The sequence below is a fragment of the Eubalaena glacialis genome, chromosome 19 (genome assembly GCF_028564815.1).
Source record: "Eubalaena glacialis isolate mEubGla1 chromosome 19, mEubGla1.1.hap2.+ XY, whole genome shotgun sequence".
Lineage (NCBI taxonomy): Eukaryota > Metazoa > Chordata > Mammalia > Artiodactyla > Balaenidae > Eubalaena > Eubalaena glacialis.
The window spans coordinates 7,528,698-7,546,693 of NC_083734.1; the positions used below are offsets into that span (position 1 = coordinate 7,528,698).

General features: G+C 40.9%; 1 protein-coding gene across 3 annotated transcripts; it reads left to right on the forward strand.

Moving 5' to 3' along the window:
* The first annotated feature begins 62 nt into the window (after nucleotides 1-62).
* Nucleotides 63-17,301, forward strand: LOC133079618 (protein SCO1 homolog, mitochondrial). 3 transcript variants are annotated; one of them, XR_009698256.1, is made up of 7 exons: nucleotides 63-385; nucleotides 1,453-1,543; nucleotides 4,254-4,451; nucleotides 5,198-5,290; nucleotides 8,716-8,831; nucleotides 13,595-14,515; nucleotides 17,283-17,301. XR_009698256.1 is itself a non-coding variant. In XM_061175191.1 (7 exons), exons 1-7 carry the CDS (start codon nucleotides 101-103, stop codon nucleotides 14,405-14,407), a joined length of 831 nt encoding a protein of 276 aa, XP_061031174.1. In that variant the 5' UTR covers nucleotides 63-100; the 3' UTR covers nucleotides 14,408-14,542. The 3 variants fall into 3 exon arrangements, 2 of the variants coding, with proteins under 2 accessions (XP_061031174.1, XP_061031173.1); XM_061175191.1 differs by lacking the exon at nucleotides 17,283-17,301 and having other exon boundaries at nucleotides 13,595-13,634; nucleotides 14,400-14,542; XM_061175190.1 differs by lacking the exon at nucleotides 17,283-17,301 and having other exon boundaries at nucleotides 13,595-14,542.
* The last annotated feature ends 695 nt before the right edge of the window (nucleotides 17,302-17,996 follow it).

The following is a 17,996-nucleotide window of genomic DNA, read 5'->3' on the forward strand; positions in this document are numbered from 1 at the left end:
CAGCGCAGCGGAAAGAGTAGCTCTCCCTCCCTTTCGGAGGAAGCGGAAACGGTACCGGAAGTCGAGGGGCGGGGCAAAGGAGGCGCGGTCTCTCGATCTCATGGCGGGGTTGTTGCGTGCGCCCGGCAGGATAATGCGGCTTCCAGGTGGCAAACTTTGGTTTCTCTTGCCTCGCGGCCTCGGGGTTTGGGGCCCCGGGGAGGGGACCGCGAAGGTCATGCTGGGGCAGCTCCGCGCGCCGCCAGAGGAGGCGTGGCGGGCCTCGGGGCTCGCTGGCAGCTGCCTGCGGTGCCGGCTCCTCAGCACGGCGAGGCCGCCCCCGCCCGGGTCGTCAGGACCGGAGCCGAAGGGCGGCGGAGACCCCACGCGCCCCTCGCAGCCCCGGGTGAGTGCACACCTGGAGCCCTGCCTTTGCTCGCCAGTCAACCCTGCGCGCCCTTCCCATCCCACTTGGTCATAACCCCAGAAACCACTCGGCCTCAAGTTGTCCTCCACTCCGCCGGTTGACCTCCCTGGGTCACAGAATCTCATCCCGCATTTCCCTCCGGTTTGCACGGACCCTCAGCGGTAAAGAGAACCTCAGAACCGACACCCTCTCCACGTGGTTAGATACCCGGGCTTGGATTTTAGTTAGCTTTTGCGCCAAGAAAATAAGTTTCAGGTGTTCTAAGCGGGGGGTGGGTCTCAACCTTAAGTTTCCCATGATTGAAGCGTCAGAGCATTTTTATTATTTATCACTTGGCTTTCCCTTCGGAGGCCTGATGTGTATATGCCGAAATTGAGCACATGTGGGCCGTAGTGGCGTGCTGGATATGCCTTTTTTCTTTGGTTTCTCCCGGGTTCTAGTTCTGACCCCCAAAGAACTTAAGAGCCACTAGGCTCTAGTGATGGGCAAGAGAAGTGGTCTTCGGAGCTGGGGGAAGGTTAATGAGTTATTTTATCTTGGGACTTGGAAAAAGTACAAAGAAATAATGATGCAGTTTGCAAGACGTTCCACTTTTAGCTGTCTTCTACTTTGGCTTTGTTACTTTTGGAAGCCAGAGTTAGGTTAACCTCCTAAATTTATTTGGTTTATTTCTGTGTATTCTCAATATCAGCACAAACAGGTGATTAACTGGTTTTTAAATCAGCAGTTGGGATCTGGGTCACACTTGGTAACAATCTTGGTGCTTGATTGAGACTTGGGTCTTTTTTTCCACATGAAAAGAAATCGACTTAGGGAACCTTCCCTTGGAAAGAAGTGCCTTTGTAATTGTGTTAGGAGCCCAGATGCAACTGCATCCCCAGAAACTTTCAGTATTTTCTCATCCCAAAGTAACGTGAAACATGCTGTCCATTTAACAAGATCGAGACCTGTGTGTAGGTATCTTAAAAACTACTGTAATAAATTTAGTGTGATTAAATGTTTGCATCTTTCTACTATTTTTATTTTTGAAATCTCTGCCCCAGTAGCCTGTTTCCTGGAAGTCCTTAGCCATCACATTTGCTATTGGAGGAGTTTTACTGGCTGGGATGAAGTATTTCAAGAAAGAAAAGACAGAGAGTAAGTAGATATCATCTGGTCAGCGCTGAATAAAATCCTTCCTGGCTGTGGACTGGCATCTTTTTGTCACTGTTGTTTTTAAGCTTTTTATCTAGAAATAATTTTAGGTTTACAGAAGAGTTGTAAAAATGACAGAGTTTCCATGTATCTTTCACCTTTCTTCTCCTAATGTTAATATCTTGTATAACTATGGCTAATTTATCAAAAGTAAGAAATTAAAGTTCATACAGTACTGTTCAGTAAACTACAAACTTTATTTGGATCTCACCTGTTTTTCCACTGTCTTATCTGTTCAGGGCACCACTGTCTAACCATGTGAAAAGACTTATTGTGGACAGATCTGGATGTAGATAGTAACAAGTCCAGAGGGCGCAAAGATGACTAAGGTGCAGTCCAGCCACTGAGGCGCCCATGACAGTGAAACAGACACAGAAGTGAAGGATTCTCTAGATAAGGTTCTGCCAGGCCAGAGGGAGTTTCACGGCAAGGAACTGCTCTGGACTAACACTCGGAGTGTTTAGAAACTGTTTACAGGAACTTTATATTTTAGTGAATATTTCAGGACTTTTAAGATTTGTTTTAGAAGTTTCCAGTAAATCTTTAAAGTATCAGTTACTCTGTTTTGATTCTTTAGAGAGTCTCTTTTGATGACGTTATACAAAGGATAATGTTTACATCTGGGAGTGAAAATTCATAGGCTTTAGAACTTTAGGAATATAAGATCCATATTGATATACAGGTATATTTCTTTTGTGTAACAAGCAGTGTTTTATTGATATGATTTTCATATTTTAATAAGCAGTTAAGTTCCTTCAATTTCAAAATGAAACAAACCTGACAAACTAGGAAAGTAATGGTAGAGACGATTGTAGAAAAAGCCAAGCTTCTTTTGACTTTAGTTTGGAATTTCACCTTCAGTTAATAATTTTGTTTTATAAAAACTTGTATTATGAAACAGTATTAAAAGTGTGCCTAAGTTGTTTGAGAATATTTGCTGACATGATGCCTCATCATCTCCAAATACTTTATTGTGTATTTTCTACAAACAAGGACATTCTCCAACATAACCACAATGCAGCCATCAGAGTCAGAAAATTAACATCAATATGTTACACCGTTCAATCTTCAGACCTCATTCAAGTTGTGCAACTGATGCCCTCCTTTTATTTACTTTATTTTATTTAATTTATTTTTAATTTTTTTGGCTGTGCCTTGTGGCATGCGGGATCTTAGTTCCCCATCCAGGGATTGAACCCGTGCCCCCCACAGTAGAAGCACAGAGTCGTAACCACTGGACTGCCAGGAAAGTCCCAACTGATGCCCTCCTTTTATAGCAGAAAGATTCAGTTCAGAACCACACCTCATACCTAGTTTTTTCTTTGGTCTCCTTCAGTTTGTAACAGTTTTTCAGCCTTTACCCGACTCTCATGACCTTGACAGCTTGGAAGATTACAGGCCAGTTATTTTGTAGACTGTCCCTTCGTTTGGGTTTTTTGATGTTTCCTCATGGTTAGATTCAGGACGCTGTGTTCTCATTGCATTTGGTCAGGTGTCATGATTTCAGTTTGTCCCATTACTGATTTAAGTTCAGTTTGATCACTTGATTAAGGTGGTGTCTGTCAGGCTTCTCTACTGAAAATGTAATTAATGTGTGTTTTGTGATGTACATTTACACATGTAAATATTATGTATTTATACATGTAAATATTCTGTTCCCCATCAAACTCTCAATTCATTTATTTATATCAGTGTGATTCATGATTTCCTAGCAAGCCAGTGAGTTGTGATCCATTATTCTCTTTGGTTTGACGCTCACATTGTCCCAGGTTGGTCAGTGGGAGCCCCTTCGACACAGGCTTCTGTTTCCTTTTGACATGCCTCCTATGTGCTTTGGGTTCGAACTTAATTCTGACACAAAAGGATGTTCTAGGTTCGTGTACTTTCTCTGCCCCAGTCCTGGTATCAGCCGTTTCTCTAAAAAGTCTCATTTCCTTTTAGTGGAGGATGATATTAGAAGTCAGGATATGAGCTCATTGCTCTTGGGGTGTATCCGCCCCTGGGTCCTTTCAGTGGACAGAGCTAGGAGAGAGATGTGCTTATTTACATCTATACTTATTTCTGTATCTATATATATTGAAACTATAAGTTTGTATTGTACCTCCCATTTCTTTCCAGTACTTCAGCGTTCATTCTAGTTTTCTCTCCTTCCATTGTTCTAACTCCCTTTTCATTTGTAGCTCTTTAATGTATTTACTTATTTGGTCAAGCCCCTGTATGTAACTGAGTTTCCATTACTGCTGTCCTCTCCCCATGCAGCTGCCCTCCTCAGCACACTCAGGCTCAGACACCCGCTGCCAGGCCACCCACCTCGCCCACTTGGGCTCAGACATTCTGCTCTGCTGTGCCCTCACCCCCATCGTGGCCACACCTAATGGCTAAGGACTGAATTGTTCTGGAAGAGGAAGAAAATCGTTTTACCACTTTCTTTTCTTGTAGTCCTTACTATATACAATAGCGTTTGATTTTATTTTATTGTTTTATGCTTATTTCTCTTAAAAGATTTTTTAAGTTTCTTGAAAACTGAGGCTATTTTTTCCACATTTTGTGCCCTCAGTCAGTAGTATAGAATGAACCATAGATCAGGCATTTGAGTACCTGTGGTTAGATTGACTTTTTTTTCCCCTTCGGTGTGTGTTCGTGTGTGTTTAAGAGCTGGAGAAGGAACGGCAGCGAAGCATCGGAAAGCCTTTACTTGGGGGCCCATTTTCCCTCACAACTCATACTGGCGAGCCCAAAACTGATAAGGACTACCTGGGTCAATGGGTATTGATTTATTTTGGTTTCACTCATTGCCCTGATATCTGTCCAGAAGAACTGGAAAAAATGATTCAAGTTGTGGATGAAATAGGTAAGAAAGCCATCTCTTCCTATAAAAAAGTATGTGTTTACTTGATGTCCCTAATGTTACTATGCTTTTCACATTCTTATATTATTACTGTTAGGTGGAGGGTTGTAATTATTCAGTTTGTGAGAACATAAAATCTTAGTGTTAGGCTTGTTAGTGGCTGTGATTCCCATGACCTTATTCTTTACCAAAGGAAGCTTGTTTTGACGCTAAATGTTAGGTTGCTTAAAAATGTTGGTGTGGTCTGGGTCTCCCTTAACTCTGCTTTGTGCCCCTTTCTTTTTGTAGCCTTTCATCACTGACATTGCCATTGCTTTTTCCCTGGTGACTGATGGTTAGACTAGGAAATCTGTGGTATGGTCTGTGATGTACGTCCTTCTTAAAATGAATTGTTCCAGGATATTCAGTCCTTATTAATAGTTTCTTTGCCCTTGAGAAATGGTGGGTGGGGCAGGGGAATCCTACAAACATTGCATTGGATTAAGAGACAGGAATCACACGTGATGTGATCCTGAGTAACAGCATGTGTTCAGGGGTGCAGGTATTTGATAGGATATCTATCTGATTGCACCACAGATGTGTATATATCTGCCTTTCCTGGAGGCTGTCCCATCCCCTTCCCCATCCGTGTTAGATGTCCCTCTGTGTTGCCTTAACACCTTGCTGTAGCACTCCCTACACGCTACTGTAATTGCTGTTTGTCTTTTCCCTTAGAATGTGAATACTGATTAATGAGAACTTTCTTTCAGATAGTATTCCAACTCTGCCAGATTTAACTCCACTTTTCATCACTATTGACCCGGAGAGGGACACAAAAGAAGCCATCGCAAATTATGTAAAAGGTGTGTTTTATTCACAATACTTTACATCTGTTTAGCTCTTAAAGTTTTTGAAAGATCAGCTTATTCAGACCTTGGAATGCTTTGTAAGATACGGGGGACATATGGTACTGTCACCAGTTTTACAGGTGGATGAAAAGAGGCTCAGAATTGTGACTGTGGCCGGTAAGTAAATAAATAAGAGGCCTCTCAGTTCCTGGTGCAGGGCTCTTTATTTTGTCACAGAGGAAAGATTGAACTTGGCCTTCATATATCAACAAAGTAAAGAGACCCTTGAATTGAGGGGACACATTGCTTCTGATTCCAGCTCAGTACCTCACTCTTCCCTTTGTAAAATTAGGACAGACAGACATTCTGGGAGTATGTTCATTGGGAGATTAAAGAAAAATTATTAAATATAAGCACATTTTGAATTCATAGTGTATATTTTATAAATCTAAAATATTAATGATAAAGACATTTATAACCATTTTAAGGAAGAATTTCAATTTAAACATCTCAACATGCACTTAAAAGCTATTAGAAGGTACTTTTAAAGACTATAAATTATGGTAGAATTAAGGATGAATATTTAGGTTCTTATGAGCTTGGGTAATTTCTCTGAATTCAAGTTTCTTCAGCTAAAAAAAGTGATGAGAATAAAAATCTGATCAGACAGGTTTTGTTGTTGTTGTACTAGTGTGTGGAACATGCGTGCTTAAAAATCAGGAATTTCCATTTTAATTATGGTGGAATTGATTTAAGCTACTGGTCAGAAGGACATGAATAGTTTTCTATTTATTTTTATTGTATGATACCTTCTAATGCATATCCACTAAAACTTTGAGTTATTTTAAAATGTGTCTTATGTAAGACCTGCTGTATATTTTATTATTTAACTCATGTATTGAGAGATAGTTGACATATAAAAAGAGTACATACTTAAAGTGCACAGTGTGGTACCTTTTGACACGTGTGTGCACCTGGGAAACCATCACCGCAGTCAGAGTGAACATATCCATCACCCCCAGCAGCTTCCATGTGCCCTTGCTAATTCCTCCTTCATGTCCCTCCTCTGCACCCACCTCCTGTCTCCAGGCAACCACTGATCTGCTTTCCATCAATATAGATTAGTTTGCATTTTTAGAAGTTTATGTAAATGGAATTATACAGTATATGCTCTTTCTTTTTAATGACTTCCTTCAGTGTAATTATGTTGAGATTCATCCATGTTGTAGCGTGTGTCAATAGTTCATTCATTTTTATCGCTGAGTAGTATCCCATTGATGGACATTGGAGTTATTTCCAGTCTTTGGCTATTACAAATAAAGCTGCTGAGCACTCATGTACACGTACGTCTTTGTGTGGACACATGCTTTCATTTCTCTTGAGTAAATACCTGGGAGTGGAGTGGCTGGGTCATATGATAGGTGAATGTTTAACTTTTTAAGAAACTGACAAACTTTTTTCCAAAGTGGTGGTACATTTTTACACTCCCACTGGCAGTGTATGAGAGCTCCAGCTCCTCCACATCCTCGCACACTTACTAGGGTCAGTCTTTTTAATTTTAGCCACTTCAGTAGATGCTTAGTAATATCTCATTGTGGTTTTATTAATGCATTTCCCTTAATAACTTTTAACATTAAGCATCTTTTCATGCCGTTATTTGCCATCTGTATGTCTTCTTTGGTAAAGCGTCTCCACATCTTTTACCCATTTTTATGGGGCTGTTTATTTTTACTTATTTATTTATTGTTTATAGTCCTGATACAAGTCTTTTATCAGGTGTATGATTTACAAATATTTCCTCCCGGTCTGTGGCTTGTCATGTCAGCCATGGCTTTTGAAGAGCAGTTTCCATTTTGATGAAGTTCAGTTTATTAGCTTGTTCTTTCATAGATAATTTTTTGGTTTCATATGTGAGAGATCTTTGCCTAACCCAAGGTTACAAAGGTTTGTTTTCTCGTTGAAGTTTTAGAGTTTTTATTATATACAAGCAGAATTTATGTCCACAGTTTACAGGTATGTCAGAAATTTGAGCAATAGCATCGTTACTTTCTAAAGCAGTAAAAAGCAGGTATAACTCATTGGGTGATAAATGATCTCCAATTTAAATGTGTGTCATATTGGCAATTGTTTATTATCACATATTAACCAAACCTTAGATAATCCCCAAATGAGTAGACATTTGAGTTGCCGTACCTAATGGAAATACCAAAACCTTACGGTAATATTCTTCATCAGCAGGTACATACAGTGATTGATGATGTGATCATTTCTAGTTGCATTTGGGAGGGATTTTTAAATATTTAAGTTGGTATTTAGAAAATTACTGCAATTTCAACAATTTTTTGAAAAGGTTAGGATGTGCAACTAATTCAGGCTTCACTCACCTTCTCTTCATTTAGTCAGAGCGTAGGGAAGAAGAACAAGCTACCTTGCTTTTTCAGTATCTGAGCAGTTTTTCAATTTAGAATGAATTAGTCCAGAGAATAAAAATAGGCTTCCTCTACCTTTGGAAGAAGGTACTGCTGTTAAATGTTGGACTTGGCCCAGTAGTCTGATGAATCCAGGTGTTTTAAGTGACTTCCCCAGCTTACTTACATAAATTCCAAAAACTTAATAGCAAATGCATGCTGTGAGATTATGCGTTAGAAAATGAGATACAGGTATTTTGATCTGGTATGAACTAATTGTCAGCAGACTTTTTTCTCATATGATACAATGGAAAACTGTTGTGCTTAATTCATGATAATATCTTTAAACTTCAGCATATCTCAGAACTACACCTAAATATTTAAGAACCACTAAATTAACAAAAATTGTGTTTCAAATAATTAGAATATATTCCCTCCAGCTCTTTACTAGTCATGAAAGGATTTGACTTATATATTACCAAAAACCAACTTTTGGTTTCATTGCTCTTCTTTATTAATAGCCTGTTTTAAGTTTCATTGATTTCTGCTCTAATTCTCTTCTTCCGCATACTCTGGATTTAATTTGCTCTTTTCCTAGATCCTAAGGTGGAAACTTATATTATTGATGTTAGATCTTCTTTTCTACTATATGGATTCAATAAGTTGTGTTTCCATTTTTATTTTATTCAAGATATTTTTTTAATTTCTCTTGAGATTTCTTCTTTGGCCCATGTGTTATTTAGAAGTGTGTTTAATTTCCATGCGTTAGGGGATTTTCCGGATATCTTTCTGCCATTGATTTCTAGTTTAATTCCAGTGTAATCTATCTTGGTGAATGTGACATATATTACAGAGGAGAATTTTCATTTGTTCTATGCGAATTTGTTTTTCTTTGAAACATGAAGAAATGTTTAGGGACTCACAGGAAGAAAGTGGCAGTAGGGCTGCTGTATAACTGATACTGTTTTTTGAAGTGTAGGGATGGTTGTTTTGCTTGATTCTTTTTCACTGTCTTTCTCATTTTTTATTTAGAATTTTCTCCCAAACTGATTGGCTTAACTGGCACAAAAGAAGAGATCGATCAAATGGCCAGAGCATTCAGAGTGTATTACAGCCCTGGCCCCAAGGACGAAGATGAGGACTACATAGTAAGCAAATGCACAGCTTTCAACACCTGGACAGGCTTCCAGGTCCCAGACATTCATATAGCTTTCCGTGACGACTGGCTTTAAAAATGAAATTAAAACGAAAGATAATCTGAGATCATAGCAAATTCCTTAATAATTAGGGGTGTTTGAAAGGATAGAAGAAGTATATACATTTTTTGAAGGATGATTGTTTAATTTATATTCATTGTTCTTAGAGTTTAATTGCCTGCTTTTCTAGTGGCACATAAAATTATAGGGCAATATAAAATCAGGGATATCTTAGATTCAATAGAATATAATATAATCATTTGGAGCAAAGCTCATTTTAGTTGATAAACATTGTATTGGTTCTCTCTGCCCTCAATGAAGAGGTATAAGAAACATACTCCTTTTGAAAAGTAGTGTTAGGCTGTAGGGAACTGCGTTTTTGGGTTGAGTGAGTAAGAATTCTGAAAAGCAAGAGAAAAGAGAGCCATAGGCAGCTAGACTTCCCATAAGATTTCTTTTCATACCAACTATGCGTTTGCATAATTTTGTGTTTAGTTGCGTTTGCAGCTATTATGCTCTACATAATTAGGTACTTAATAAAGTTTTTTTAATGATGAAGAACAAATTCTATCAGGTTGTTCTTCTGTAGCTCTTACATTAAAGAGCCGTCTTCACGTTCATCGGCACTGCCCAGGAGTCCTGGGTCACCTTGTTCCTCTTCCCGTCAGTGGTTTCACAGTGAAGCATAAGCGCCACCCCTACGCACCCAGTTTCCTTCTCAATGTGGACGTTTTTCCCTATCACATGAAGAGTTGACATTGTATCTTAGTATTATTTCAGGTTTTTTCCTCAGTTGTCATGCTCTAGTTTCTCTATAGTATTGGTTAGACAAAGTGATTAATCATAAGAGCCTTTCCAGCCGCAGAGCTGGTTTTGTAGAAAGAAAGATGGTCAGGATCCTGAGTCGTTGCTCTTCCAGCAACGCCATGGCCAGCTCCCAAGAGTGACATGCAGAGGGGACATCCCACTGTGGTGCTTTGTCTCTACGGCCCACTGTGATTTCCTCACCACTTTTGAACCTGGAGCACATGTGCCCCTGTAGCTTTTTTTTTTTTTTTTAATATTTTATTTATTTATTTATTTGGTTGTGCTGGGTCTTAGTTGTGGCAGGCGGGCTTCTTAGTTGTGGCTTGCGAACTTTTAGTGGCGGCATGCGTGTGGGATCTAGTTCCCTGACCAGGGATCGAACCCAGGCCCCATGCACTGGGAGCACAGAGTCCCAACCACTGCGCCCTCAGGGAAGTCCCAGCACTGTAGCCTTTGGCCTAAATTAAAAGCACGTTTCTGGTCCCTTTGCCTTAGGCCCACACAGTAATCTTATTTTCTAGTTCTGGTGCCTCATAGACTTAGGGAAACTTGGGTTCATGGGAGAAAAAGACAAGAAAAGTGAGCATTTTCTTCTGACACCCTAAGTTTAAGGAAAGTAGAGGGACCCTACTGTGGCTTCCTCTTGTCACGCCAGCAGCATGAGAAGAATGAGAGGAGAGCAGAAAGGAAGCTGTGGAGAAACAAGAGCTTTTCAGGGTTCTTTACTCTTCCTATGAAAGAGAGCTGTATTGACTGGTTTTGAGGTTTGACCTGTGATGGTAGTGGGAGCAGTTGAGCTAGTCCGTCTGACTTCCAGTGCTGAATAGTTTTATTAAATTGTTTACATACGTACAGTTGTAAACTAGGTAACACCCTTTAGTCTTGTTGCTTATAGCTCATAATTCTAGAGTTAAAATAAATTTTACAGATTAGAGCAAACAACTTATAAAACTCAAGTAAAACATTCAGTGAACGTAATAAGAGATACTTGGCTGAAACCGAAGCGCTGCTCACAGCAGGACTGTGATCTGAGACACCCACCTCTATAGTCAGCCGCCCCTCGTGGTTTTTCACTTAAATTACTTTGAAACCTTTCATTGTGTAGCCTACCTGTACTGGGTGTTCTTGACTTAGTAAGAAGGCATCTTTTTCTTGTCTGACCGTAACCAGTATACAGCGAGGTGCCAGGGAGCTCGTAAACATAAATAAGGTTTGGGCACTCTAAGGTAGCCATGCAGATAATCCAGAATATGGATATTAAGTTTTTTAGTCTTAAAAATCAAGATGTAAATATGTACGTCTTATGGAGATTCTTGGATCCTCTAGAACCCATCCCAGACCCCATTTTGACAAATAAATACTGGTCTACTGCCATAAGAATGTGACGTTTGATAAGAATCAGTGAGTTCACTGCTGTACATTTGCCAAATCAACCAGTAGGGGGAGACACTCTCCAGCTTCTTGGGTTTTTCCTTAGTATGACTTCTGTCCCTTGAGGTTACAGATTTTCATCCGCAAGACGGTATGGGAAACTTCTCAAGATTTAAGGACATGTAGGGAATGAGGGAGTACCTTAAAGGTTGAGATATAAAGGAATGAAGTTTTCTTAATCTCGATAGCAACAGAGGTGAGCTTCTGGCTTTGAATACGAGTGGCATCCTCTGACCCATAGTATATGTAACCCAGGTTACAAACGTTTAGGATTCCACTGAAAGCTAAATGTGCACATCATTGCGTTATATGTATAGTATTACATTATTTTCTAAATATTAATTAGGAAATACTTTTGCAAAAGAATACAAATAGCTTTCACACCTAAGAAAAGATGTTCAGTTTTATTCACAATAAAAGAAATGTGAATTGTATAATGTGATGCCATTTTTCACCTGTTAGATCAGAAAGGCCAAAGATATTGTCAAAATCTAATTTAGGAAAAGAGAAAATGCTGTAGTGTTGGAGTGAAATTGGACCAGCTGGCACTTTCATGCATTGTTGATGGGAATTAAACTGATACGCCCTCGTAAGAAGGCTGTTTGTCAGTATCATCAGCCTTTAAAGTGGAATAGTTTTTAGGTTAGAGACCCCATTTTTTGGAATTTGTCCTACAGAGATAACCTGTAGCATTGTTTGTAAAAAAGACTGAAAACCAAGCAACCATTCTTTAAAAGGCTACTATATATGTACTGATACAGAACAACGCCCAGTATATTGCTAAGTGAGAAAACAAGTATAGTGTGTTGTTAATTCTGTCTAAAAAGAAATAGGTGGTTATCGACACTAATAGACGCAGAGGGTTTCTCTGGAAGAATAACAGCAGGAACTGGTGGTAGTGGTGCCCTCTGAGGAGAACTGAGGGACTCTGGGAGTCTGGAAGGAGTGGAAGACTTCATTGTATACATTTACTGTGTATTCTTTCATTCTTATTTACATATGATTTGCTGTGCCCACAACCCAAGTGAACACTGAGACGTGACCACTGACAAGTTTGACAGTTTGTGTAGAACAATATTTTTATTATGTATTAGAAAGTAGTTTATGTGAAGAACACTCATAAAATAAGCCCAACACACGCTGAAATTCTGGTTTTTTAAGGGGGAGAGAGAATAGAAAGAATAGGAAAGAGGAAGAAATGGGGAGAAAGAGAGGTGTAAGCTGTGGAGTAGGGCTTTAAGAGACACCTGGAGACCTGGTTCTGACTGTAACAGACAATTGGAGAAACGCGGGTTCCCTGTCCTCCCGCAGTGAATACTCGCAGCCCCCTCGAGATCGCCAGCTGTCTGAGCCCTCTGGGTCTGCATTCTTTCCTTATGTGAATAAGCAAGTGGCTCTTTCCATTTACTCTCTCTTTATGAATGTGTGTGTATAAAAGCACGATAACCTAACAGACACATCATGTGTGTCTGGGTATATGTGGGGTGTCTCCAGCTTGGTATGTATGATCGCATTCCTGTCTTTCTTTTTGTCTTGCCAAACAGCAATCAAGCCTGGAATAAATTCCAAGGATTCTAAGTGCCAAGTCTTCAACTCATTTAAAATTGGATTTGTGGAAGCATATAACTAAAAAAAATTGATGGCTAGTCTAAACTTTAGGTGGAGCTAGGAACACTTTAAGAACTTTGCCATGAAAGTGGATAATGGATTTAAGGTAACTCCTTGGGGGTGTAGCACTTACGGCTCCTGAGGAACTTCTGGGTGATGTGCTTCAGGTAGGATTGTTCAGCGTAGTAACATTTCTTAGGGGAGGACAACACTCGTTTTCATGTTTCCATCTGAGTCACTAATAGGAGGACTAAATACTGTATTAGAATTTATATATTATATATTTAGTGGTTACTTTTCTGTTTTTGTTTGTAATATAACATAGTAAGCAGAATTTAGCCTGTTGAATGATAACCAGTTCTTCCTAAAACATAAAAGAATATACCCAAGAACTTAATAAAGAAAGTATTTTTCACCAACACTTTTAATCCCGTGTGGTTATCTCTTTATAACATGGTTAAGGGGTCAGATGAAATATTTTGCTCATAAATGTAGACTCTTCCCAAGCAGGCCTTGCTGTTCCACAAGCATTGGCTGTTTAATGAAGGCTGGCAGTGGCCATTTCTTAGAAGTGCGTTCTTTTCTCAGAAATTGTGTGGATGAGTGTGTTAAGGACTGAACCAAAAGAATTCCAAGTTCTAGCTGACGTGTCAGGCAACAGTCGGCACGTTTCTGGAAAGATTTTAGATAATTCCTCGCTGTGTACTTAGTATAATAGACTTAGGCCTGTTCCATAAGTAATAGATGCTACAAAGGTTGCTTAACTAGTAATGTGAAGTCTCTTATCCTGCAGCATTTATTCAGTAAAATAAGCAGCTTATTTTGGTGAACTTTTTGTCATCCTCTCCTTCCCCCCCTTTTCTCTGCAGGTGGATCATACAATCATAATGTACTTGATTGGACCAGATGGTGAGTTTCTAGATTATTTTGGCCAGAACAAGAAGAATGCAGAAATAGCTGGTTCGATTGCTGCGCACATGAGGGAACACAGGAAAAAGAGCTAGCCAAAGCAGTGCGGCCGTGCGCTATTCTGCTAAAGAGGAAGGAAGCTTTGTCTCCCATAGGGGCCGATACTTATATGTATATACATGCAGCCTACAGAATGGCCTTCATACCAGGAGAACACCTAAATTTTGGGCAGGGCATGCTACTCTTGGGTTCAGCAAGGATGGATTCTTGGAACTGTAAAGATTACAACCAGAAGTCTCCCAAATGGTCGCCTTGAGACCAGAGGACCAAGTTTCCGTGAAGCCAGCAGAATGGACCTCAGGGAAGGACACAGCCGGAAAAGACGCAGCCATGGGGTCTCTCCACGTGAGCAGGGCCCTCTGATCAGCGTGGCTGCCTCTCCAGTGTCTTGGACTCTTGCTCTGTCAGGTTGTAGTGAATTTCCAGGAAGAGCGTAACTTCCATAGTGACCTTGCTTTCCTCTTTGAGTTCTTGGTGGCTGATAACAATCAAATTAGGCTCTCTGACATGCACAGTTAATCTTTATGCTTGAAAGCATTAGTGTAGTCTTGCTTGTTAATGAAAATCACTGTCAGGTTTGCATTGTGTTCTCCTGTCAGCAGGTGCTGATTTTACTAGTGGAGAGAAAATCTGTTGTTTGGGGCAGACCATTAGATCAGATTCCCTAGGGATCTTTCATGTGTTTTTTTTTTTTTTTTTTTTTAGCTGAATGATGTGCCAGGCTTTCAGGGACCTGCCAAATGGGTATAAGAGGATACAAATCATGAGTGTGTACAGAGTACCTTCCTGCCTGTACTGGATTGCACTTGTCTGAAATAAAGGTGTGCTCAGTTTTGCAGCTTGGACAACCGTGGCCTTTCTCGTGGGTGCAGAGATGGCAGCTTATAGCTCTCTGGGCTGAGGCCCCCCCCAGACTCGAGGGGGCGGGTAGGTGGGTGCTTGTTAAAGTGCAGGTTCCCGGGCCCAGGGCTGGGTTCGCTGAGCTGAGGAAGGATGCAAAGACCTGCGTTCACACCTGCCACCCCAGGTGCCTCCGATGCGGTGGCTGGGGGACTGGGGCCTCGAGAGACTGTTTTGAGGGTGGAGGTGGGCAGGTTTGGATCTGGGTGAGTTAGGTGCGTCATCTTCTGGTGCATCCATCCACAAAGTGCTAGGCAGACAGCCATTCAGGAAGATGCTGGCTTTTGTTTCTGAATTTAACTTCCCGGCTGTCTGGACTTGACCGTTTATCACCATTCTCCACCTGAAGCTGCTGCAAAGCCTCTGAAAGTCTCAGCAAACCGTAACAGGTGTGGCGCCTCATCAGACATGGGCTTTCCTTGCACATCAGTTCTGTGCTCTGTGCACGTGACACGGCGCTATCTTTTGGTTTTTAAATTCTCAATACTTATGTTAAAACCTACTATAGATATTTATGTCAAGGCATGTGAAAAAGAAAAGTCATAAACTCTGTAGTGGTTATGGGCTGAACTTTCCCCCAGATTCATGTGTTCGTTGAAGTCCTAACCCAGTGGAGACAGTCTCTAAAAGGGTGATAAAGTTAAAATGAGGCCTTTAGGGAAGGCCCTCATCCAACATGCCTGGTGTTCTTATAAGAAGAGATTGGGACACAGGCAGAGAGGAGACCACGTGAAGACACAGAGAGGCCTCCAGAAACAAGCCCTGCCGACCCGTTGATCTGGGACGTCTAGCCGCCAGAACTGCTGAGACAATAAACATCTGTGGTTCAAGCCCCGGTGCTGTGGTACTCTGTGACAGCGCCCTAGCGAACTCATACAGTGCCATTCTCCTTTCAGGTTCCCTTACTAAAAAAATACCAAGATTTAGTTTATATAAACTTCAACTCAGGAGTACTTGGTTTGGAATGACTTTCCTAGGAACCTTGTCAAGAAGGTGAGGAACTTAATAAAAGACTACTCTCATGTAACAAAGATCTTAAGTATCTAAAATGCCAGACATTTAAAAAGATGGTCTGTTTTAAGCCACAGAACATTTGTGTGGATCACTTTGCAGCAGCTTGTGCCGGAGAAAATTCAGTCTTCATTCTCAGCTGTTGCAGGTTAGAGCTTGTGTCATGATCCAGAAAAGGAACAGAAGCTTTTGAAGAAAGCTTTTATTTGCTCTTCATTCCAGTGTCAAGTTTAAAGGCTTAGAAGCAGGGAAAGGCACCTCAGATGACAAATCTCTCTACTTATGAGCGGACAATCCCAGAGATTAAGGTGCTGGCTTCACTCCTGAATCTAGATTAGAACTTGGGTCCCAATTTCTAGTCAGGTCCCTGCCTGTCCCAGTGCTGTGGGGCGCTCATGGGGACCTTGTGAATCCAGACAAAACGGGGGCACTGTGTACCCATGGGGCAACCTTTCCATTGTGAATCTCGGGAAATTAAAATCAAGGCTGCCTCTCAGCAAAGTGCCACTTGCAGACCTTGACCTGGGTGGGTTATGGTGTTTTTGCTGGACTCTTCAGTGGAATTAATATTTTAAGAAATGGCATTTATTTGAAAATTATAAGAATGCTGTCCATGCAGCAGGCCCGGAAGTACTTTCTGCATCTGGCTGTCTGTGAGGTAGCTGATACCTCAGGTGTAAGAGCCGAGACTCACTGAATACCAGTAGAAAGCCCGTGTGGGTTGGACAGCTAATGTGAACCCAGTAAATGGTTTGAAATTGTGAATGCATCTGCATGAGAGATTGTAAAATATCTCATTGGTTTTTTTTTCTTTTTTTTTTTAATCTCATTGTTTTTAAATACAAGGTTAAATTAAAATTTTCAAATCACCAATAGTGCTCTAAAGAAGTGTTTTATTTTGCGTATAGCACAATTTAAATTGTGTGTGTGTGAGAGAGCTACCCTTTCAAAGAGCAGTCACACAAGCATTTTTCATCCATTTAGCTGATACATTTTACTCGTAGTTCTGAGTTACATTACTCTGTAAAGATATGGGTGGTTATTCCTATTTATTAATGAGGTACAATTAATAACCTCTAGCCACGTGTTCCTTAATACCCTCTTTAGAACTTAGGTATTTTCTATTCATTTAAGGATGTACTTTAAAGTTTATTTGTCTTTCCATGATTATAACATAAAAATTTGGAATATACAGAAAAGTTGAAGAAATTTTTAAACCACCATTGTTCCACCACCAGGAAACTATTTGGATGCATTTCCTTTGGATCTTCAACATTAATCTTTTATTGTAGTGGAAATCCACCAATGTGTTCCTTTAAAAAATTAGACATGGCAGGTCAAGCTCAGGTCTCTAACCAGCACTCCCCCACCTTCCTCATAGGCAACTGCTGTTTAGTATTGGGTGGGTATCATTCCAGAGTATTAAGGACCCACTCAGGCTGTGTTCTCAGGCTCCAGTTATGAACACTTAAACTAGCACGGTGCTGTTCAGTTTTTATGTAGCTGTTATTTTTGTTATATTTTGTATAATTGTATTATTGAACTTGAAGGTAGCCCGAAATAGCCCCCTCTTGCCAAGGTTAGGTAGTGGATTAACTAGAGGGAAAAAAAAAAACCAGTTTTCAGGGCAAACTTCAGGTGTCCCCTCACCATTGTTGATTGATGGCATCATTTCAGGTGTGTTGGTGGAGAGACTTCATTCTCTGGGAATGGTGACGTGGAATTGGGGACCACACGGCCAGTAACCTTCAGAGCTGGCCAGACTCAGGCTCCTCCCCTGCAGGTATGGCTGGTGTGCAGCGCCTGCACGCAGCCTGTCCGTCCATCGTGCGTTGCTCCTCAGGAGTTCATTGCCCTGAAACCAGCCTGGTTTCAATGCGACGATGCTAAGGTAACCTCTCGAAGCCTTACTTTTCTTACCTGTAACCTGGGGCTATAATAGCACTGGTGTGGTAAGGTCGGTGTGAGGGTTAGGGAAGCCGTGTAGAACACCAGCACACGCTCAGGAAATGATGGCTGATGTCATTTTTGGTCCTGATGAGGGCAGTGATTTGAGGCTTGCTTAACAGGTGGTGTCAGCAAGTGGGTTTGATTATAAGTGTTTTCTACCCTGCCTCCACCCCCCTGCTCCCCACACTCGAGCCTGCCTTGCAGTATCCTAATTCCTGGAACTTCCCCATCTCCTGTCCCCCCCACCCCATACGTACCTGAGCCTGGAGCTGTTTGGTCACATTGCCTTAATGAACTCTTCACACCTGTTTTCTTAAATGGTATTCAAGTATAGAAAAAAAAGTTTCTGGGAAAAACCATCAGGTTGAAACCAGAAGTTTTGGGGCGTTTGGTCCTGACAGGAACAGCAGGGCATGAGTACAGGGTCAGAGCAGCTTCTTC